General features: G+C 47.0%; 2 protein-coding genes and 1 long non-coding RNA gene across 4 annotated transcripts; 2 read left to right on the top strand and 1 right to left on the bottom strand.

The window, feature by feature from the left end:
* Window positions 1–208: 208 nt before the first annotated feature.
* Window positions 209–9,558, top strand: adnpb (activity-dependent neuroprotector homeobox b). 2 transcript variants are annotated; one of them, XM_054766910.1, is made up of 4 exons: window positions 209–356; window positions 2,735–2,851; window positions 6,239–6,331; window positions 6,417–9,558. In XM_054766910.1, the coding sequence occupies exons 2-4, from the start codon at window positions 2,744–2,746 to the stop codon at window positions 9,186–9,188; spliced, it is 2,973 nt and encodes a 990-aa protein (XP_054622885.1). In that variant the 5' UTR covers window positions 209–356; window positions 2,735–2,743; the 3' UTR covers window positions 9,189–9,558. The 2 variants fall into 2 exon arrangements, with proteins under 2 accessions (XP_054622885.1, XP_054622797.1); XM_054766822.1 differs by lacking the exon at window positions 209–356 and adding an exon at window positions 1,055–1,200.
* Window positions 9,559–11,859: 2,301 nt separating this feature from the next.
* pard6b (par-6 partitioning defective 6 homolog beta (C. elegans)) lies at window positions 11,860–21,283 on the top strand. The gene is made up of 3 exons (XM_054767033.1): window positions 11,860–12,214; window positions 13,147–13,369; window positions 18,685–21,283. The coding sequence occupies exons 1-3, from the start codon at window positions 12,152–12,154 to the stop codon at window positions 19,596–19,598; spliced, it is 1,200 nt and encodes a 399-aa protein (XP_054623008.1). The 5' UTR covers window positions 11,860–12,151; the 3' UTR covers window positions 19,599–21,283.
* LOC129177338 (uncharacterized) lies at window positions 14,963–22,911 on the bottom strand. Its single transcript, XR_008569617.1, has 3 exons — window positions 21,494–22,911; window positions 15,299–20,073; window positions 14,963–15,017 (listed from the first exon to the last, which is right to left on the bottom strand). It is a non-coding gene; the product is annotated as an uncharacterized LOC129177338 (long non-coding RNA).
* Between the last annotated feature and the right edge of the window lie 352 nt (window positions 22,912–23,263).

Below are 23,263 nucleotides of genomic sequence, written 5' to 3'. Positions count from 1 at the left end.
TTCCACCCGAGAGCCAAGGAAGGACTAGAGCGCTCCCCCTGTTGGTACTAAACAGTGTTGTACGTCTAACTATCTGTGGAACATTTTACTAGTTTAGTTTGTCCTGTATATACACCCATTCATTTTCTACGGCACGTGGACCACACCCAAGTGCAGGGCACGTATAGACCCACATGTGGACAACTTAAAAACATGCATGTTTTTCAAATGTGTGAGGAGTAAACCCACACAAGCACAGGGAGAACATGCAGGCTCCACAGAGATGTTCCAGCTGAGAATCAAAGCTGCACCTCCTGACAGTGAGGCTGATCATTGGTCCACCCTGCTTCACTGTGTCTCCTCATCCCCGGTGTACAGTATGTAACAACAGAAATCATTCTTTAGTAAAACAATCATGCATGTTTTTCAAATACAGGAATTCTTCCACCAGCTTACTTGTTATTTTTCTGAAAGATTTAAATAATCAAATCTTGCTGCTGAGCTCATTTCATATTATTCCGGTTGTCATTATCCTGTGGACAACATTTCATCAGCTATATTGTGTGACGCGCATGCGCCGTACTGAAGAACAGTGTTAAAAGAGGACGCCTCCCGTTGGCCGCTTGGCGCCACTGCAGTTTATATTGTTTGTTTACCCCACACATTCCAACGTTCTGACCACAAAACCCAACAAATGTTTTTTATAAGGAAAATATCCACTTTCCAAGATGATAAATGGTTCAGAGAGAAACGGAGACTCTTAAATTGACGTAAAGACGACAGTGAGCCTCACAGTGGGCTAATTAGCAAACTGGTACGTCACTTCCGCTCTTTTATTTTCGCCATTTTGGATGGGGGCACTTTCTCGACTGGATGTGTATTGTCTGTCGAGAAGAATGGGGCAAGGTGTCTTTATTAATGTCGCCACATGTATGCTAGTTTCCTACAAACCATGAGAAATATGACGACTTTCTAGCGAAAAGTGTGAATGGAGAATGGCCTTTTAATCCATCACATGAGCTTGTGTGTTCCTGTTTGCTGACCGGAGGCGGAGAGCTAGAGAGACCGGAGTTGGAGTGAACATCGACCGACCGACGGACGGCGGGTCTCTCCGTTATTAACTGCAACTCACCTGTACGGATTTTAGCAACCAAGCCGGGGGAGTAAGCGGACGTGCTGGCTTTCCGTCTTGTCAGACGGCAGCCGTGGCTGTAAGAGCAGGTAAAACTTGTCTGTCATGATGGGATAGTTGGTTCCACGCTAGCTGCTAATGTCACCTAGCTAGCTAAACATAAGCGCCCATTATCGGACAAGCTATACAAAGTAGTCGGGGTCGTGCCGTTTTAAAACCCGTGTCGTTGCTTAGCTGCTAACGTTTCCCGGTACTATCGGTCAATAGCAGCATCTATACAATTCCCCCACGTCTGCATTTATTTCACATGTTTATTTCTAGATGGGATTATTTCCACGATCAATGCTACATGCTTTCTAGTTGCCAGGTGACACCGGAGGAGGTTGTGATTCCCCCCCTCAAAAAAAAAACTAAGTGGGAGGTGTCACTACTATCATCCAACAGCATACACCCTTCCTGTTGTTCCTGGTTGTTGGTGGCAAGAGCACACAGGTGTCACCCAGAGTTCATCCCAAACTTGAAAGGCGTCTAGTGACGTCACAAAGCCTTTGAAGGAGCTGACTAGAGGGGGGTCACGGTGGACTATGGAGGCCCTCCGTGGAGGTGCTTTTCTTCCATCCCTCCTGCTCAGCAGCCTCCCTCCTTGTCTCCTTGGCTTTTTTTCCTCCTGCTCCCCCGCCCTGTTTCTCTCACCCGTCCCCCCCACTCCCTCTCTTCCTTTTAAGCCAGTCTGTCAGACCTCCCCCAGCCCATCCCCCCTTCCTTCTCTCGCTCCCTGTCCTCCTCATCCTCCTACAGCCCATCCTCCTCACACCCTCCCTCCCCTTCCTCCTCCACTGCAGACATATTGTAGAGGCTGACTCAGTAGGAGGCGCCATTCTGTGATGGAGGCTTACATAATGGTGCGCCTCTCTAGCGCCATCTACATGTAATGGCAGAGACAGGAAGGGGGAGTGCATCTGGGTGATCTCAAACACCCCCTCATGCACACATGCAAGTCAAATCCACCTGAGGTGGAACAGTTGTGTGTTTTTGAGAAAATAGACCTAAAGTTGAACTGGAAGATTTGAGCATCCCTCACGGTAACGCTGTTCTTCAAGTGTGGTTTTGCTTTTTCTTTGGCTCAACCTCAGCATCGACTGCTAAGGATGTGTGTCCAAGTTAAAATAGACTCTTATTGTTTTTGTTTCCGTTTACATTTGAGTGACAACTAAGAATGTTCAAGGTGTGGTCTATGATGCCAACGGTACTTTATACCCATGTGCTTTTCAACACCAAGTTTGGTGAAAATCTATCATCGCCCTCACTCGTTTGCTCCACTTTGGAGAGAAGAGGCGCTCAAATGCTTGCTTTTGTGGTTGTCTTATATGCCCACCGCTTTGCTACACATCTTAAAATGCGTCTGTGCCAGCTATCAGTCAGTCCGTTACAGGCGTGGAAGTTTGATCATGTTTTTCTTTAGTGAATGCTAAACTAGCATGAACCCGTGTTCAAGGCACTTTTCTTTCACTTGTGTGTTGAAGGAAAAACAATCCAGCATGTCTGCTTGGGTGCATTGTAGTCATCTATAATGATATTGTTTATGATCAGCAAATAAGTCCAAATGTGTTCCCCCTGTTCCAGGTGGGCAGAATGTTCCAGCTCCCCGTCAACAACCTGGGTAGTCTGCGCAAAGCTCGTAAAAATGTCAAGAGAGTCCTGGGAGACATTGGCCTGGAGTACTGCAAAGACCACCTCCAGGTATTTTACAAATACTTGCATATCACAGGAGTACTTGTCATCCAGGCCTGTGTTGTCCTGACAACAACACACAGGAACCTTGCCATCCACACGCTACCAGTGTTCTGGACACCCAGGCTGTATTTTTTTGTCCAAAAGGGCTTCCATGACATCACTACCATGAGGAGAACCAGTACTATATTCACTTGTGCTGCTACGGAGGTCAGGAGAAGCAGAGTATAGAGTGGGAGGGGCCACCTTTCGTGGCCCGGCAAGGTGCACGGTATTCGGGCACACGCTCTGAGCAGCCGGTGTGACGCCACACACCCCATTTGCAGTTTCTGCTTGATTTGCTCACCTGACAGTATGGGTAACCTCGCCTCATTTGAGTCTTTTTTTTGTTTTTGTTATGTTATCGGATTTACCAGTATGACGTCATAATTCGCGTCATGCACCCCTAGTACAGGTGTACAGCATGACACAAGTGATAGTAAAGTGAATTCTCCAGGTTCTTTCACCAGGTTGCTGCTTTACTTTGAAAACTTGAGGCATATACAAGTACTGTAATATTTCTTACCATTATACAGTACATCATCCATGTGCTTCCACATACTGAGCTTTCCTAAAAAAAAAACAGACATTTATGTTGGTATCAGCCTGATATCAAAGCATCGGTTCTTGTGACAACCCTACTTCTGATGCGGGCAGTGTTTCCCACTGGACTGCTATCTATCTGTGGTGGTAGTTGGAGTCGGTAGATGACGTCATTGTCTAATTAGCATAATTAGCTATGACAGGCCATTTTTATGGACACTGTGGCAGAGAAGAAGTGAGTAATAAAACATGAAAGCAAAAGAAATATGCCTAGAAATACAAATTAATTTTCCTCCAGCACTTAGTTGTTTTTTTAACGTCCCAAACAAGGCCGAATGAGTGGTTCATGCATTCGTGTAGAGCAGGGGTCGCCAACCCATCCATCGAGAGCTCCTAGTCGATGTTTGGGACTTTGCTGGTCAATGGCCAGAACATTTAGAAACACATTTGTATTATCATATCAGTGCCCTCACCTCCTGAGAGCGACTGACAGGCACGTACTTTGACCACTGAACAGGCCTGGACGCCTCACCGCTATCCAGGCAGCAACCCGCCAGCAAGGACCCAGTCCCCAAAACCCTGCCGGAGGTACACTAGTACCTGACCACTGATCTAGACCCGCCAAAAGTGTCCAATAAAAAGTGGATAGCATTGTCGCTCGTCACTTTTTCCAGCTAGACGAGATGGCTAAATATAGCAACACTAACCCTCCTGCTACATCTTGTTCTTCTCTGGCAGGCCATTTGTAAAAGTGTGTGCATTCCATCGAAAGTACGTCAGAATGTAATAAGCATCACACCTACAAAATAAGAGCATGCGGTGCACACACGTATGCAATCTAGTCATCATAAAAGGGTTAAGTAGCAGCATATGTCATTTTCTAAAAGCAACTGGGCCGTGAGTATTTGACCAATGAAGTCAGTAATGTCAGCAACAGCGTGAGAACTCTTGAAGAGATTATGAAAAACACAAACAAAATAAACAATACTTAACACAAGGACACACCTGCACACATGCATGTTTATATTTAGGCTGGAAGAAGTATGGAAGACGTTTCTTGATCCATTGGAATGCCTGCTACAACTAAAGGTACATTTGTTTGGACAAATATAACAAGAACAAACGTAGCTCATCATAAGAGCTGATATCTCGCAACTTCAGAAACAAGCATGCTTCAGTTTTTCCATGACTTTATACACACACACACACACACACACACATATATAAGGGCTGTCAAACGATAGTTTCATCAGATTAATTACAGTTTTCAAATGAATGAATCATGATTAATCACCATTTGCAACAATGTCTGACGTGTGCCCATTTTTACTGTATTTTATTGAAAGAAAGATAAATGGATTATGTTTATGTATTAACAGCTCCTAGAAAATGTAAATCAAGCTAAAAGTTTGCACACGTGTCTGAAAATCTATTTGCCTAACAGCAACTTCTTTAAAAATAGTAGCAGAGCATTTGAATGACACTAACTGTGTTATTATGAGCAATGAGGCGTTGCATTCAAAGACACCACGTAACTTAAGTTGCATTCAAATGGTTTGTTTTTTTTTTTCTGGGATTTCCAAGCATACTTGAATGCAGCACATTGCACTTACGAAGTGAGTGATGAATACCCACTTACTGTTTTTCTTTGAGACCGCACATGTACGCATAATAATGATGATGTTGTGATGTACGGAGTGTCCATTAATGCATCTCGCGGTAGTCGAATCACAATGAGGAGGCTGAGTGGACCAGACTGGTGTTTGTGAGTTGGAGATACATATATGCTGTTGGAATCTGGGGGACTCTGGGCGGAGCTACGCTGTGCCACCGTCTGTCGTCATAACAGAGAGGTGTATCTTGACATGATGCGTATGCATTAATTACGCTAAAAAATGTAATGTAATTAATAAAATATATTATTTACCACCGTTACCGTGCAATTTATGAGTATCCAGGGCTCTCCAACCTTGTGTCTTGAGAGAGCTACTCATTTCTTTTCTGAGCTTATCTCAGCCATTAACCCTCGGGTGGTGTCTGGCAAAGCTTTTACACTTTACAGACGCTGTGGTGGTAGGAACATCGTCGTGATTCAGGTGGCTAATAAGCTCCATGTTTTTTCCCTCATGGTGGAATGCTTGCAGAACATTTTGCCCAATGTCTTCCTCTGTCCCACCCCATTAAACGGACGCCATGTTTGTTTACAAGAGAGCTCGGGGGAAGTTAGCACCGGCCGTTTGCAGCAGGTCACAGAAAAGGAGCGCTTGATTTGCTCACGCTAACCCACCTACAGCACAGTGCGGGTAATGTTGGGTTAATGGGTATGATGTCATAACTCCTCAGTAAGGATTGGTCTGATGTTTATCATGCACTCCTGTATTTTCCTGTTCACAAATGTTTCTTTTATGAGCGGCAGCTTTAGTTTGCTTTCACGACATGAGCTCCACGCATTGTTGAAAGAATGCGTAGGAATGCGCGGAGTGTACCCATTTTGCTATAAATACCAATGTTTGTGCTGAATTGAACCAAAGTCATATTCCTTGTTTGTGTAAGCACACTTGGCCAATGAAGCTGAAGATGGGGAAGCATGTTTCACCCCTGCTGATAATCCATCTTGACAAATGAAGCCCTGTGTGCGTTCCAAAGCAGCTAGGATGCCATACACACTCCCAAGCATTGACAAGCCAGTCCCATTAAAGCGTGTTTATGCAACATACCACCAGGTGAAGCATGATGCATTTTGGATAAACATGGGAACTCATTGGGAAACACTGTAAAATGAGGAATTGTAAAAATGTTTTGTTGTCTTCTCAGGACTTTAAGGACTACACGCCGCCAGAAGTGTATATAAAGCACACCTCCTGGGAAGATGTGTGCATGTGGGAGCCATCGCACACCAAATTCCAAGTGTGTATCAGCAAACATCACATCACATGTTTATTGTCTGAAAAGAATAAAGCCTGATGTCACGCTTCCTTCTGCTGTGTCCCAGGACTACCGCTCCAAACCTTTCTGCTGCTCCGGCTGCCTCTTCTCGTCCAAATACTTCTCCGCATACAAGAGCCACTTCCGCAATGTCCACAGCGAAGACTTTGAGAACAACATCCTGCTCAACTGTCCCTACTGCACGTACAACAGCAACAAGAAGACGCTGGAGACACACATCAAACTCTTCCACATGCCCAGCAACACTGTGCGCCAGGGGCCCAGCGCCGGTGGCCTCATGATGAAGGATGGCCTCCTGAAGAGGCCGGGAGACAGCGTGGAGCAGGCAGTGTATTACTGTAAGAAATGCACTTACCGGGACCCTTTGTACAACGTGGTGCGAAAGCACATCTACAGAGAACACTTCCAGCAGGTGGCGCAGCCGTACATCGCAAAACCCGGAGAGAAGGCCCAAAATGGCGGCACCGCGGGAAAACCCGAGGGGAGCAACACAAACAACGTGAACAGTCATCAGATCCACTGCAAGAAGTGTCTGTTTGTCCCCAGAACCTACGAGGCACTTGTCCAACATGTCATCGAGGACCACGAGAGGATCGGCTACCAGGTGACGGCCATGATAGGCCACACCAGCGTGATCGTCCCCCGTCCCAAACCCATCCTCCTGATACCCCCGAAAACCCAAGGAGACAAGACCATCATTGGGATGGGTCCAAAGGGGGCTGTCATGGCCACCACCAGGCCTTCAGCTTCCCAGCAGCTGGTCCGAGTCGCCTCAGCATCAAAGCCCACCTTCAGTCCTCAGAGTCTCCTCTCAGGCATTAAACACGAGTCAGTGGGCTTCAAGTCAGGGACCAACCAGCCCTTTTCCTTTGGAGGCCTACAAGGGAAGGTCATCTTACCAGGGAACGCCCAGGTTTCTCAGCAGCCTCACTCTGCAAAGCATCCGTTCTCCGGAGGCAGCCTACGGAGCCCGGTGGTGGTCAGCGCCGTGTCATCCCTCAAGTCCAGCCCCCTTGGCGCTCGGGTTCAGGCAGCCGCCACCACCGTAGCCTCGGTTACAGCCAAGAAAGGCGCCCCCTCGGTCCTGGGCCCATCTTTCACGCAGAAGTGGAAGATCTGCACCATTTGCAATGAGCTCTTCCCAGAGAACGTGTACAGCTCTCACTTTGAGAAGGAGCACAAAGCGGAGAAGGTGCCCGCCGTGGCCAACTACATCATGAAGATCCACAACTTCACCAGCAAGTGTCTCTACTGCAACCGCTACCTGCCCAGCGACACCTTGTTGAACCACATGCTCATCCACGGCCTGTCCTGCCCACACTGCCGTGCCACCTTCAACGACGTGGAGAAGATGGTGGCACACATGCGCCTGTCGCACCCGGACGAGGCGGTGGGCCCTCGCACCGACTCCCCGTTGACTTTCGACCTGACACTGCAGCAGGGCAACCCGAAGAACGTTCAGCTGATCGTGACTACCTACAACATGAAAGATGCCCCGGAGGAGTCGGTGGCTTTTCACGCACAAAACCACACGGCCATTCCGCCTTCGCTGTCCGCCTCCCTGCTGTCCACCAAAAGGTTGTTATCGCAGCACCCTTCCAAACCAGTGGATCCAGTCAAGAATGTCCCAGCAGCTGCTGTACCGTACAAGAGGGACATAGGAAAGACCCTTTGTCCCCTTTGCTTCTCCATCCTCAAAGGTCCCATCTCGGACTCCTTGGCTCACCACCTAAAGGAGAGGCACCAAGTCATCCAGACGGTACACCCGGTGGAAAAGAAGCTGACCTACAAGTGTATTCACTGCCTGGGCGTGTACACCAGCAACATGACGGCCTCCACCATCACCTTACATCTCGTCCACTGTCGAGGCGTAGGGAAACCTCACAACGGCCAGGATAGGTCCGCTCATGCCTCACGAACCGGCCAGGCCGTCAAACGGACCGGCTTCGACAGCTCCGACACAAGTGCGCCAAAAAGGCGGCGGGGACCTCCCGGAGAGAGGGCGCACCCGAGAGATATGAACACTCAATTTGAGGAAAACCCAGACGAACCCGTCTCTCTAGCGTTGGACCCCAAGGGACTGGAAAACGAGTCATACGAGTCGAGGAAGGCATTCCTGACCCGCTACTTCAACCGAGCGCCGTACGCCACTCAGCAGGAGGTGGAGAAGCTGGCGGCCGCGCTCTGGCTGTGGAAGTCAGACGTCTCCGGTCACTTCGTCAACACTCGCAGGAAATGCGCGCAGGAGTGCGAAAGCCTGCGCCCTGGCGTCCTGCTCGGGTTCAGCATGGAGGAAGCGGGCCAGGTGAGCCACGAGCTGGCGTTAGATGGGGGTGTGTTTGACGCCAGACCCAGCAAAAGGAGGACGACCAGGAACCGCTTGGGGCTGTCGGAACTAGCCCGCCAGAGACGGAAGGAGGCAACGGCGAGCGGTGACGCCGACTCCTTAAAAGCCAAATGTACCACCCAAACCAAGACAATCAACTGCACCTCGCCGCTGAAAACACCCCTCGTACTTTCCGAGCCCATCGCCATCGACTCGGACAGTGAGGACGAGTCCGTGCAAACGCTCTGTCTTCATGTCGACGTCCAGCGTCTGGGTGCTGAGGAGAGAACGGTGGAAGTTAAGAAGATTTCTGATTTGGAGGACATGTCAGACGAGGACGATGACGAGGAGGATGAGGAGGATGAGGAAGGGGAGCGCTTGGAGAACGGCTTTGATTTGGCAGAGAGCTCAAGAGGACAGGCGTCCCTGCCCATTATCATCCCCAAATTCATCCCCTCGTCCGCCAGGCGGGGCGGCAAGCAGCAGGTGTGACCTCTGACCTCTTTTAGACCGTACCAACACATCTGCCTCACCTGGACTCCACAAGGACCATGTTTGAAAGCAGGAGCTCAGAACAAGCCATCCAATCACAATGACGTGAGACCACAGCGGCACACGAAGAGGAAGGTGAAGCAAACTAGCAGGAAAAAAGCATCCTGAGATGTGCTGAACACCTCGTCATCTTCATCTTCATCATAGGGTGTTGATTCTTTTTGTCATTTTAAGGAACTACCTGAAGTCTTCTGTTACCCCCACACACCACTGGATGGTAACAACACACTGAACTTTTTAGCCTGTATTTGTTGTGCACTTTTATTTGACATCAACAATAAAGTGCTGTCATTGTTTCTTACTGAAAAAAGTGCTGCAGAGATCACAGGGCTATTATTTTTCTTTATTTTTATTCATATCCGCTTAAATCTGCAACACAGCAGCAACAGAACCACTGTTGGAATAGCCAATCAATAGCGTTGATCGTAAACAGAACAGCATGCGTTCTTAAAGCATTTTTAAAGCGCATGCAGAGCTAGCTAAAGCTGCTCATGCGCTATAAATACCTCAGGTAAGTGCCAGGGTGTCTTAATTAGCGCCACAAGAATGCTTTGGTGGCAGCGGCTGTGGCTGTAGGCAACCTCCTGATGTGTGTGTGTTTTGTTTTGTTTTTTTTTAGAGTAACCCCACAAGATGGCAATAGCCACACGTGAGATATCTAGCTCTGCATGCGCTTTAAAACGTATTTGTAATGGCAAATACAAATTATTAATATTTGCATGTTGCAAATGTGAAAAAGGTCAGATGATTCTCTATCCAGCCTCCACTTCCTCATCTGGAAGACAAAATGGAGGGAAAGACCAGTTGCCATGCTGGGGAGGTGGGAGGGGGGCTCATCTGCAGTGCTGTGTGCAAAGGAGGAGGGAGGGAGAGGATGGAGGGGTGAGGAGGCTGATGGCTGCTGGGGGTGTTGAATGGCGCCCCCCAGTGTTGTGTTATCAAAGGTCATTTTCACCCCAGATGACCCCTGTGTGGCCGTTAGTATTAGCGTGATGGTCACATGATAGTAGAGTCCAAGGCCTTTGCAAGCTTGTCCAGTGCAGTGAAGGCTGATGATGGGTGAGGCTATTGCTAGCGCCCCCTGCCGTGTGAGGCTATAGTGGAAATATGGAGGATTTCTAGATGTTTCCTGATTCAAGTGCACCCATGTGACCTCTCCAGCCAATCAGCACAGTGCAATAGTAGCCACTGTGTTCACTCCACTTGGACACTCCGCCCTGCCGTGGTAGTACCAAGCACCACCGTAACCTTTTACACAGATACCAGCTAAGTGTGATATCGTTTACTGTATATTTGCAAACTACAGCAGATAGAATTGTTGATATGATACTGTTCAAAGTAGCGATGTCCCGATCACATCTTGAGGATCGGCCGCTGATCCTCTGAAGATAGATAATATCGGCTTCGGCCACAAGATCGGGCCGATCCAGGTGCCGTATCACTTTGTCAACTTTGGGCCACACTCCAACACGGTAGGTGAGGTGATGTACCTCCAAGGTGGTCGCCACCCGCAAGAAGAGACGGCAACACCATGCAGACATGTCACGTTGGCCGTCAGACGTTGGGCTCCATAGCTACAGCGATAGCTCCCCCTCACTGCAACCGGACTGCTGTGTCATGGTGACCAATGGTGGCCATGATATCAGGTATGAAGTAATGGCCGCCGCCGCCCCCCTCCCCGTGAGTAATGGTCTCACCTTGGCCACCCCAATCAAACATGCCACTGCTGGGAGGGGAAGTGCTGCTCTAACCCTGGTTGTTTATACTAGGGACCGTCAATAAATTACTGTTACACTGAAGAGAGCCTGTTAAAAAAAGTCATCTATTCACACATCTATAAATCACACCACGAATGGATCTATAACCAGCTCTATCCTGAAGTATTTAGAACGCCTATTTTTCCAATTGTATCTTTTTTTAATTGGATGGTTCATTTATTGGATTAGGGACCTGACACAGGTTTGTTCCAAAAGCCAAACAATATTGTTGGTCATGCTGTGGAATAAAAAAGTACATTCAGCAATATTTTGCTTGCATTATTTTTAATGCTTTAAAGATCTAGTTTCATCACCATATTCAATTCCACACATTCATGTTTATGTATTTGTATTTGTATGTATTTGTACTTTATCTATCCCACAGCGGGGAAATTCACTTGTTACAGCAGCAAGCAAGATACGCAAGTAAAGAATACAGTGTAAAGAATACATATTGACTACAACATGGTTTAGGTGGTGCAGGTGTTGTAGAGCCTGACAGCGGTCGGTATGAAGGAGCATGTTTGGAACAAAAGCTTATTTTAAAAAGGGGAGACAATAAAAACAATCGAATCGGATTGGAAGCTAAAAAATGTGGATCGGAACATCAAGAGTTCAAAGTGTTAATTTGATCGAGACGCGGGGTGTTGTGCTTTCGGTGAGCAGCAGATGTCGCCTGAGAAGTATACATTAACTTTATTATTAGAAAACTTTATCACACCTCCTACGCTATCTTTTTCTAATTAAAAAAGGTCAAATGATGCTTAATTTGAATAAAACGTTTACCCGTATACTTTACGAATGCATTAGTAGACTGTTCATATCTCTTATTTTGAAGAAGCGACGTTTATTTTGAAGTGTCTCCAGGCAGGCACAGAGCGGCGAGAAGCTCCACGGGAGTCCGCCAGTCACACGCTCAGTAGCGGCTACCGGAGCACCGGCTACGGCCAGCATGATGCGAAGCGAGTCGGGGCGCTGCTGCTGAGGAATTTGTTTGGCGGGGAAAATTTATGAACATTTTGGACGTGTTTTCTGGAAGTGAATCTTGGCGGGAGGATCCTCCTTTCTGGGTCTGGGAGCGGAGGCGCTTGAAGCGGGCAAGGCGAGCGAGGTCGGCGGCGGTGGAGGTGCCGCTGCTAACGAAACATGAACAAAAACCACCGTATGCCGAGTAATCGTTCTCTGAGTGCCGTGGAGGTGAAGAGCAAGGTGAATATGAAGACTTTTATCGCATTTTCCTGCTTTTTGTGCCACTTTGGCCAAGGCATTACGGCCACTCAAGGCTAATTTAGCTTGCTAGGTGCTTATTATCAAGTTGTTACCGTAATGTAGGCGAAATTAGCCATGATCGCCGCTACAAACTTCATTCAAGATGTTTTAACAGCAGAATGCTATAAAAAGATGACAATAAAGCTGCTTTTGACTACAGCATTTGAAGTGTTAAGTTTTGTTAGTTGCGGTGATGTCACCTGTCAGCTTCCACTTGAAGCAAATATTGACACAAAGATGAGGTCAAGTTGACATAAGTTGCAGGCAGTGTTTCGTTCTTTGTCGAAAGGAAGGTGGAATTAGCTGCGTTAGGGCTTGTTTTCCTCTTTGGGAGCGTACAGGTGTCTTTCGGCCCGCAGGCCTCACCTTGCTCTGCTGTGGGCGGGGCCTCAGCCACTTTAGGCAATGACGACACAACTCTTCCTAATCCGCCCAGTTGGACACTTCGTGACATCCCATGCTGCTGTTTGGCTAGTTGGTGCTGAATGATAAGTACTGGAAAGTTGGTGACACGAATCCCTCCTGCTACGTCTTCTTGTTTTCTGGCAGAGCAGGTGTGCTTTCATGCCAAAAGCGTCTGCTAGATTTGCCACAGGTGGCTTTTTGAAAAGACTATCTAGGCGGTTTTGAATACGCCAGAAATATAGCGCCCAGATGGCAAAGTTGGCGGTGCTGATCCCTGCTAAGGAGCAGAGCTAGCATGCCATCTGCTGTACGGGGTTGGAACTACATGCTACATGTTAAACGGAATATGATGTTTATTGGTTTATGGCTGGCTGCCACTGATCACATGATAAAAACACATTGACTTGCCATGATGGATATTATTGATGATTAATATTTTGGCTTTGGGGGCGCCCCTCCCCCCACAGTTTGGCGCGGAGTTCCGTCGCTTCTCTCTGGACCGCGCCAAGCCGGGCCGCTTTGATGAGTTCTACGGCCTGCTGCAGCACGTGCACCGCATTCCCAACGTGGACCTGCTGGTGGGCTACGCCGACGTGCATGGCGACCTGCTGCCCATCAACAACGACGACAACTACCACAAGGCCCTGTCCACCGCCAGCCCCCTCCTCAGACTCTTCCTGCAGAGGAAAGGTAAGAGCAATGAAGCACTCACAGGCACCATGCTAGAAGCCACAGCATTATGGGGGTTAGCATCTAGCTACCGTACATGCAGCTCTCCTCCTCCTGCTCCTCCTTCTTCTTCTAACTCTGCTGCTAGCAGACTTTTTGGGAATACATGTCCAGCTGCCTCTCAGATGTGCTACTTTCCTTTAGGATTGGTTCCGGCAATATGCACGCTAGCTTTCTTCTGGCTCCGCTCCACAATGTCGTGTGCGTCCTTTACTCTACTTAGTTAGCTAGAGCACTTAGTTAGCAGCGGACGTGTCTTTCTGGAAGACACTGCTGTGCTCGCCTCACAATGTTGTGTGCATCCATGCTTACTGTATATTTAGCATTTGATTTGATTATATTTTATTGTGTTTTTTTAAATGTCTTATTTTTTATATATATATTTTATTTGTACTATGTTCATTTCATTTTTGTACTTCTAATTTTAAAATTTGTTGCAATGCCATTTATGTACTGGATGTTTTCAACTGCAGTTTCCCTGCGCATACTGTGTGTACTCCAATAAGGCTGCAATATTAAGTTTATTGCAGCAATACATCCATGAGCAGTTAGAGGTCATCATGAGGAAATCATAAATACCACCTTTATTTAACACAATTTTGCATTTGTAAACAAATGTGCTAGAAAAAAATTGACATATTTCACTTGTAGCAGAACACAAGCTAATAGTTGGATGAAGTCTACTATAGAAATGCGTTTTCTCCACATTGCGTACTACTACTTACTACACCATGAATTGGAACATGTGCTCGTGGCTGAAAGCTTCGTATGTTAGCTGGACTGCGGCTGCATAATCCTTTTCATTTGTGGTGTCCAGTATCTGTAATGTATAGCGAATGTGATACTCGTAGCTATTTGAATACCTGACATAGTACTCACTTTATGTACACAGCTGTTGAGGAATTATGTGTCATGACTTTATTCCTAATTTTCCAAAAATGCTGACTTTATTTGTTGTTTTGCTTGTTTCTCATTCACTACTTATTATTATAGAATTATTATTATTATTCTTTTAAAATTGTGACTTTTTTCCTCTTAATATTTACACTTCATTCTTGCCAAATGACTGCTGATCCTTCTGTTTTTTTCAAGTATTTCTCAGGACAAGAGAGGTTGCAGCTGTACAGGGACTACTCTAAAGTGGTGTGCGTGTAAATGATCAATGATCAACGCAGTCTGGACTTGTTGTGCTACGTAGACTTTGAGCTCGTGAGTGCTTCCGTGGGATGTGTGAGGCCAGCGGTTGCACAAGAGTGGACCTTTGGACTGTGTCGGCCATATTGGGTACATTCATTGTGGGTGTGCAGACGTTGGCTGATCGTGTGTGCCTGGCTGCTGAGCGCTAACATCGAGTAGCGAAAAAACACACCTTGATATCTGCCTGAGCCCCGCCCCCGCCACAGCAACTACGTGCCACCCATGAGGTGTCCACTGTTTACTTGTTGTCATGACAACACCGAAGAGGAGTCGCTGATTCATCTCCTAATGACTCTTTGGACTGCCAGACGTTGGCACCTGAACATGGACGTCCGGCACCCGTCATGCAGAACAGTACCTTGTGTTCATTCTGTGCCAGGGCGTCGTTGCCTTCACATCTTTGAATGGTCACCTGGCAGGTAGAGAGCAGGGAAAGCATGTTTGCATTAGCATGGCTAATTGCTAAGCGCTGACTCACTGGCTGTGGAAGACAGCCACGCCCCCTGCATGATGCATGACACGGTGTGTGGAGTGAGTTATGGGCGCCACGAGCAGGTGCGGCCAGCTACACGAGTGAGCAACGTGTTCCCATCCAGGGTGAATTCCTAGTCTCCCAGGCTTTTGATTGGCTGTCAGATGCGGATGAAGTAGTCTTGCTCGTATTGGAGATAAAGGCGATGAATTTAAACTGACCTGATATGTTTGCGGTGGCGCCAACGCCTTCCCTTCTTCTTTGTTTCTCAAGCGTCCATCATGTTTCCCCTTGGTTACCTGCCAGAGCGCACATTTAGCATCTCGTCCACTCATTGGTCCTCGTCTGAGCCACAGACTTGAAAAGTTGAACATTTTCCAACTTTCTGGGATCACGTCGCAAGCCAGCATGCGCACGATGACGTGCACGAGCACAGACTTTCACATGCGTGTCGCTTGGCTGGGCGTGACTGGTGATAATGGCCTATCTCGCAGGATCCCCTGCAAGCCAACGGACGAGAGGCAACATCACTTCCTGTGTGTGGTGCCCAGAAGGGAAGAGGAAGGAGGATGGTAGCATGTTGTGTGTACTGGGGGCATGGAACGGGGGGTCAAGGCTCGTGGTCATTAGAGCAGTGAAAGGGGGGTGGAGTCTCATGGAAGTCTGATTGGAATTCAGCCGTACTGAGAGGAGGTTAGCGGCAATGCTATTAGTGAGTTAGGAATGCAGAGTGGGGCCCAAGCTGGGGAAAGAAGACAGACGAAAGAAAGGAGTGTGCAAAGTGTGGAACGGACACTTTGGACAGACAGCAGCTCATACACAGCCTGGCTGTCTCACTGCTGCTGCTGATGGACCCGACCACGCGTACTTACCATGGGTACTTACTATGGGTACTTATGGACCCGACCACGCATACTTACCATGGGTACTTACTATGGGTACTTACCATGGGTACTTATGGACCCGACCACGCGCACTTACCACGGGTACTTACCACAGGTACTTACTATGAGTACTTATGGACCCAACCACAGGTACTTACCATGGGTACTTATCACGGGTACTTACTATGGGTACTTATGGACCCAACCACGCGTACTTACCATGGGTACTTACCACGGGTACTTACCATGGGTACTTACCATGGGTACTTATGGACCTGACCACGCGTACTTACCATGGGTACTTACTATGGGTACTTATGGACCTGACCACGCGTACTTACCATGGGTACTTATGGACCTGACCACGCGTACTTACCCTGGGTACATATGGACCCGACCACGCGTACTTACCACGGGTACTTACCATGGGTACTTATCACGGGTACTTACTATAGGTACTTATGGACCCAACCACGCGTACTTACCACGGGTACTTACCACGGATACTTACCATGGGTACTTAGCACGGGTACTTACCATGGGTACTTATGGACCCGATCACGCGTACTTACCATGGGTACTTATGGACCTGACCACGCGTACTTACCATGGGTACTTATGGACCCGACCACGCGTACTTACCATGGGTACTTATGGACCCGACCACGCGTACTTACCATGGGTACTTATGGACCCGACCACGCGTACTTACCATGGGTACTTATGGACCTGACCACGCATACTTACCATGGGTACTTACCATTGGTACCATTGGACCCACCAATATGTACTTATGGACCCAAAGCTGGGTACACATTAGGGATGTCCTGATTGGATGTTCAGGACCAGGATCGGCTGCTGATGTGTTGTATTTCCAAAGATCAGCAGTCATTTTCCAAGAATGAAGTTCCAACATGAATAACACCAAAGGTGTCATGTAAAATGTAGAAAATGTAGAAATACAATAGTACAAATAACGTAGCAATACGTTTTTCTAGGAGCATTAAGCACATTCTTCTTTCAAGTTATGAAAATTATGAAAAACAAAACAACAAAGGAAGGTTTTTTATTTTTATAATATTAGCTGGTGGAAAAAGCACAAAATATTATGCTTATAAAGTCATAATTAGGAGGGGGGGAAGTTGCAGTTTTACAAGAATAATCTTATAATAATATGAGGAAAAATAATTCATTTTAGTAGCATAGACATGAAATATGAAAGGATTTTTTAATAAGTCAGAATAAACAAAATTAAGATCATCATTTTTGGAAAATTAGGTTGGGGAATAAAGTCATAATATTGTGGGAATAAAGTCACAATATTATGGGAATAAAGTCATAATATTATGGGAATAAAGTTATAATATTATGGGAATAAAGTCATAATATGATGGGAATAAAGTCATAATATTATGGGAATAAAGTCATAATGTTATGGAAATAAAGTCATAATATAATGGGAATAAAGTCATAATATGATGGTAATAAAGTCATGATATTATGGGAATAAAGTCATAATATGATGGGAATAAAGTCATAACATTACGGGAATAAAGTCATAATATGATTATGGAATAAGAAACCAATAGTAAAATGTGAAAAAGATATAGAGTATATAGTTTATCTTTAGAAATAAAGATATAGAGTATATTTGTCATCTACTGGATATGACAAAGCTGAGATGCTGTTTTGTTTTGAAGTATGCACATTGCATGTTAGCATATGTTAGCATCGGTGGCGTGCCAGCAGTGCATCCTATGTGGCCCTCGCTGGGGGAGGGGGTTTGGTGTGACCTGTCACTTATGAAAAAGGGTCAGGTTACGTGCGGGTGGGGCTCTTTAAAGATGGCTGATCAGCCTGAAGGTTGGACTTTCTGCACGCCAACTTTCTGTCTTTCTTCTGTCAGTGTTGCTCCTCGGCGTCTTTCTCGTGTCTTCCTGCACTCGCTTTGCCTTTTCCTGGCACACACACACACACACACACACACACACACTATGTGCCAGTGTGTGTCAGGAACGTGTCAGCACAGCGGCTGGTGGTGAATGTTCAGGCTTGTCATCAACAAAGCTGACAGTTTCCAGAAGAGCACAAGCTCGGCCTTGTTGCCTTTTATCTTGGAGGCCATGCTGTGGCTCATGATGGACACTTAACACACTCAGGACCTGGACCCTCTGCACAAAGCCAGCTAAGCATCAACGAAGCTCTTCAATTCCTCTGATTTCTTGGAGTGTTTCCTTGCTAAGATCAAAGTTATTCACCAAGTGTCTTGGGCCTGAGGTCAGCAATCACAGGAACTGCCAGCTGCACCGTGAATGTGAAGCACAGCAGCGTGATGGCCGTGTGAGTGAACATCAGTCATCCTTACATTTTGCTGAGTTTCATCATCATGACTTGCTAAGAGTTACAAGTGATTGGTTCATTGACTGCCAATCAATGGGGGACCACACCTCCTTACCAAGACCAACCTTTCTGTCCTGTCCTTGCTCACAAATCAGCCTGAAGCTAAGATTGGTCATTACTCAACACAATAGTCTGACTCACGGTGTCGTCTAAGAGAACACTAAAATCATCACACAGCAACTTAACCCACAAAAGGCAGGTCAGGAACATACAAGACAAGTACCAATATGAGGGTGCAAGAATATCTTGTCTGCTTCCCATCATGCATTGCTGTGCACTATGTGGGTGTGATGATGATGTTTTCTGTCTTGTGTTTTTTGCAGAGGAAGCAGATTATTTGGGAAGTGACTCGCTGACGAGAAAGAAAAACACGGTGCTGTCGGCGGTGCTCCTGCGGCCCGACGCCAACAGGAAGAAGCCGCCGGTTATCATCAGCCTCCCGAGGGACTTCCGCCCCGTCTCGTCCATCATCGATGTGGACATCCTGCCCGAGACGCACCGCCGGGTACGCCTGTACAAGCACGGCCAGGAAAAGCCTCTGGGCTTCTACATCCGCGACGGGTCCAGCGTGAGGGTCACGCCGCAGGGCTTGGAGAAGGTGCCGGGCATTTTTATCTCCCGGATGGTTCCCGGCGGCCTGGCGGAGAGCACGGGTCTTCTGGCCGTCAATGACGAGGTGCTGGAGGTGAACGGCATCGAGGTGGCCGGCAAGTCTCTGGACCAAGTGACAGACATGATGATCGCTAACAGCCACAAGCTCATCATCACCGTAAAGCCGGCCAACCAGCGGAACAACATCGTCCGAGGCAGCGGCGGAGCGTCCGGTAGCTCGGGACGCTCCTCGGACAGCGGGGCCAGCTTCTACGGCTACTCCTCATCCGCCAGCCTCGCCGCCGCAGCCTCTTTGCCATCACACATCATCCAGAACTTCCCAGTGGGCGTGATGGACAGTGACGAGGACGACGAGGACCTGGTGATCGAGGCGGGTGGCGACAGCGAGCCTGTCCACCACATGCTGTCCGACTACACTGTGCCGCCGCCGCCGCTGCTTCCTCGCTACGAACCACACCTCAACCTGCGAGCCGCCGCCTCGCCTCCCCCGCTCTCAGTCAACGGCGGCATGATGGCTAGTGCCAGCAGTGGCTCCCTGAGTAGGGCCAAGCGCTCCACGCCGTCGCCAGACAGAGCCGTGAGTAGGCGGAGTCTTGAGGAGGACGGCACTGTCATAACACTCTAGACCGGCCAATCGCACGCTAAGAGACACTTCCGTACACGCACATTAGTACGTTTACATCAGGCACTTCTTACAGACATCCATGGTAGCATAGATGCTAACATCATGCTGATATACACGCTAAAATGATAACACACAATAACATGATGGTGGCAGACATGGAACCTCATGTTAACATCATGCTAGCATACAGTACGTGATAACACCAATGCTAACGTCATGCTGTCATCATGCTAACAAATCTGCTAACATACGCAGATGGTGACTCCCCACAAACAATACTGAAATGTTTGTACGCCCCTACGTACACCCCCGACATGCACCCCACGCACGCGCTTTGTAGGAGACGTCCCTCCACATTCTTGCAAGTTTCTGGCAGAAAGTGTGTGTGTGTGTGAGTGACAGCTGACCTCCCTCTGGGGGGCGTAGTGGAGCTCCAGTGCCCCCTTGTGTCCACTCCAGCGATCACATCCAAGCGCTGAGGACACAAGAAGACATTTTAGCACGACAATCGTCCATGAGAATATGACCTGCAGTCATCATCATCATCGTGTTCTTATTAATCTGGGAATCACTGAGTAACGTTTTAGACGTACAGCGGAAGGAACCTTCATTTGTTGAACTTTCTCTACTGTCATGCAAGTGTAAAAAGAAGCTAAGCTCGTTGTTGACTGGGCCACATTGTGCTCAGCAGCCTGGACGCATGGCTGCTGTGTGGTTAGCATGTGGACGCTGATGTAAACCCGGCCATCTTTTCCAAATGATATTTTGTTTTGAAAAGTTTCTACGTGTCCAACCCTCAAATAGAATACAACACGGAAGTAAATACCCCCTCAGTTGACAGACGCGCCCATACTTTGCTTTGTTGTACTAAGGTCTGTGGTTATCATCACACTTTTCCTATTTGGCCAAAAAAGCCAAAGAAAAAGCAGGATGCGGGAACTTGACGTCGGATGGTGCGTTGGCGTATTGTTCCGGGGCCATCTTAGGGCGAAAGCACGTGAAAGTGAAGCTCCTTCCCTCGGGACATCCAGGAGCGTCGAAGCCTCCACAGGTGAATGTTGTTGATTCCACGGGGGTGTTTGGTGCATATTGTGCTTGCACAGCGTTGGTACGTAAACACAGTAGAGCACATGCCGTGCACGCCGTACATGTACGTGCACGATAGCAGCTGCATTGGTGAAGGATGTCCACACGAGAACACCACCCGTGATGATCCTGCCTTGTAAATGGATGTCTTCTGTGCTACAGCGGATGCTAATCATTCCAATACACGAGTACATGTTAAATTATTTCTTCTATGCTGGTATTTATTCTCTCATCCTCAACTGGATAAAGCCAGCCGGTTTGTTTGTGTGTTTTTGATCGTATTGTACTTCCAGCTTAAGCAACACGTTGGATCTTTCTTTTTCATACTGTGAATTGTTCTTTGAAAGCAGAACATTCAGAGCTTTCTTGTTTCAGAAATGATTGAACTGCTTGGCCAGATAAATGCTGAGTCATATATTTAGATTTGTAACGAAGATTTGTCAGTATTTTCATATCGGATGATGAAATGATGAACATTTTTACCATGTTTGAAGATTCTTACTGGAGCTGTACGAATAAACAGATGTACGCCTGTTGATTGGATGAAATAATTCTATTAAATCAGAAATCATTCATGTGGCGCAGCTGTGTTTGCCTCCATTGTGTGCCGCCTTCAGGCCCCTTTCTTCATCTAAGCTAATGTTACTCCTCACCGTCATGCCGGTCACACTTCCGGCCATCACAATAAGAGCTGACGTGAACAAAATAAAAAAAATAATAAAACAGCTAGCATTGGCTGTGTAATATTGTGGGGCTACTTTTGAGTTACTGGCTCTCAGTACCAGACTCGCTAGTGTAACCCGCCTTACTTTCCTCTGCGTTGTGTTCTGGTGGGTTATGAAGGAAGGAGACTTGATGGTCTTTGAGGTCTTTTATTTCTGTGCGAAACATACAATGAGTGAGCTGTGTGCTCCTCCATGCATTCCCTGGTTCCCCTCGTCCATGCCAGAAACAGGTATAGAATACTCATTGGAACACAGCACATGGCACACGATACAATACAACTTTGAAATAATACAAATGTACAACGGGTGCAATGACATACCTGTGCGAAACATACAATGAGTGAGCTGTGTGCTCCTCCATGCATTCCCTGGTTCCCCTGGGAATCAAAAAGGAGATACTAAATCAGGGGTAGGGAACCTATGGCTCGGGAGCCAGATGTGGCTCTTTTGATGACTGCATCTGGCTCCCAGACATTTCTTAACACCATCAAATGTCTTTATTTTTTATTTTTTACGGACATTTTAAAGTAAAACATGATAGAAATCACAGTATTAAAAATAACGTTCAAAATATAAAACTTTGACATGCATTTTAATCTATCCATCCATGTTCTAGAGGCATGCGGGTGGCCAGAGCCCATGCCAGCCGTCCTTCCCATACTTTTCAGGTCAAACACCAAAACTTGATTATTGAATAATGTGGTAGCCTACCCGGGTCATTGAGAGGTCAAGAAGTAAGCTTCGCTCCTTTAAACAGTCAGCTAGCTAATTCTGCACAGCAAAACCTTTTGATGAAGAAGATGGCAAAAAGACCGATGCGGAGTACGATGTAAAACCATGCAGAACCAGAAGTTGCATTCATGGTTAGAAATATTTTACTTAATATTGTTTAGCTTCAGTAGAACTGTGTTATTAAAAATAATCAATTCAACGACATATTGTATTCTGAAATTGTTGGTCTTGCTTAAAAATGCACACATTTAGTTGTACTCAGTGTTACAAAATATGATGTGGCTCTCACGGAAATACATTTTAAAAAATGCGGCTTTCATGGCTCTCTTAGTCAAAAAGGTTCCTGACCCCTGTACTAAATGGATTGCACATGTGCAGACATGAAAAGACGGCCGCTAGCCGACCTGTGCTAGCAAAGCTAGCTTCCACCTTGTCAGCAATTAAAGTTCCAAAGTACACGAAACAACCAGCGAAAACTCTCACTCAACATCCATGATACTACACACAACACAGCACAGTCTGCGACGACACAGTACACCAACTTCTCACAACTCTCGGGGAAAGAGCACATTTTACGTCTCACCTCGTCCATGCCAGAAACAGGTATGGACGAGAGCGCACACGCACCGTGACGTGATGACGTCACCACGCTCCAGCACACACTGACGCAACACTCGCACCACACAAAACCAGTACACTAACATATTTATACATACAATATAACAATGATGCTCTAAGTGTTTTGGTGAAATTAACAATGCTTTAAACTCGTTACACTAGCGTGTGGATGCTTCTGTCATCTTTATTTACTATCGCACTTCCGTACCAAGCGACGTAGCAGACCAAGCGCATGCTTCCGGGTTTATTAGCAGATTCCAACATTTAACCAATCACGGACATGATGACGACACCGAAGTGTAGACGAGTCGACATGCTACGACGTACTGTATATATTTATATTGCAATAAGTGGTGAGTATGACTTAACTTTTCACAAACCTTTTGTTTACTGCTGCCGTTTGTTCGTTTGTTCGTTGTTCGTTTGTTCGTTTGTCTCCAATCCAATCATCTTTCCCCAACATTCCCCAACATCAAGTATTTCTCAATCAGTGAGGAGAAATAT

The sequence above is a fragment of the Dunckerocampus dactyliophorus genome, chromosome 1, assembly GCF_027744805.1.
Source record: "Dunckerocampus dactyliophorus isolate RoL2022-P2 chromosome 1, RoL_Ddac_1.1, whole genome shotgun sequence".
Classification (NCBI taxonomy): domain Eukaryota; kingdom Metazoa; phylum Chordata; class Actinopteri; order Syngnathiformes; family Syngnathidae; genus Dunckerocampus; species Dunckerocampus dactyliophorus.
The sequence above is the reverse complement of the archived record's forward strand: the minus strand, read 5'-3'. Positions and strand labels throughout refer to the sequence as shown.

Excerpts from the sequence above, each read along its gene's own strand:
- adnpb (XM_054766910.1), top strand. The coding sequence starts at position 2,744 with ATGTTCCAGCTCCCCGTCAACAACCTGGGTAGTCTGCGCAAAGCTCGT. Across the intron at positions 2,852-6,238 it reads ACTGCAAAGACCACCTCCAG|GACTTTAAGGACTACACGCC; the intron begins GTATTTTACAAA and ends TTGTCTTCTCAG. Across the intron at positions 6,332-6,416 it reads CATCGCACACCAAATTCCAA|GACTACCGCTCCAAACCTTT; the intron begins GTGTGTATCAGC and ends GCTGTGTCCCAG.
- pard6b (XM_054767033.1), top strand. The coding sequence starts at position 12,152 with ATGAACAAAAACCACCGTATGCCGAGTAATCGTTCTCTGAGTGCCGTG. Across the intron at positions 12,215-13,146 it reads CCGTGGAGGTGAAGAGCAAG|TTTGGCGCGGAGTTCCGTCG; the intron begins GTGAATATGAAG and ends CTCCCCCCACAG. Across the intron at positions 13,370-18,684 it reads ACTCTTCCTGCAGAGGAAAG|AGGAAGCAGATTATTTGGGA; the intron begins GTAAGAGCAATG and ends TGTTTTTTGCAG.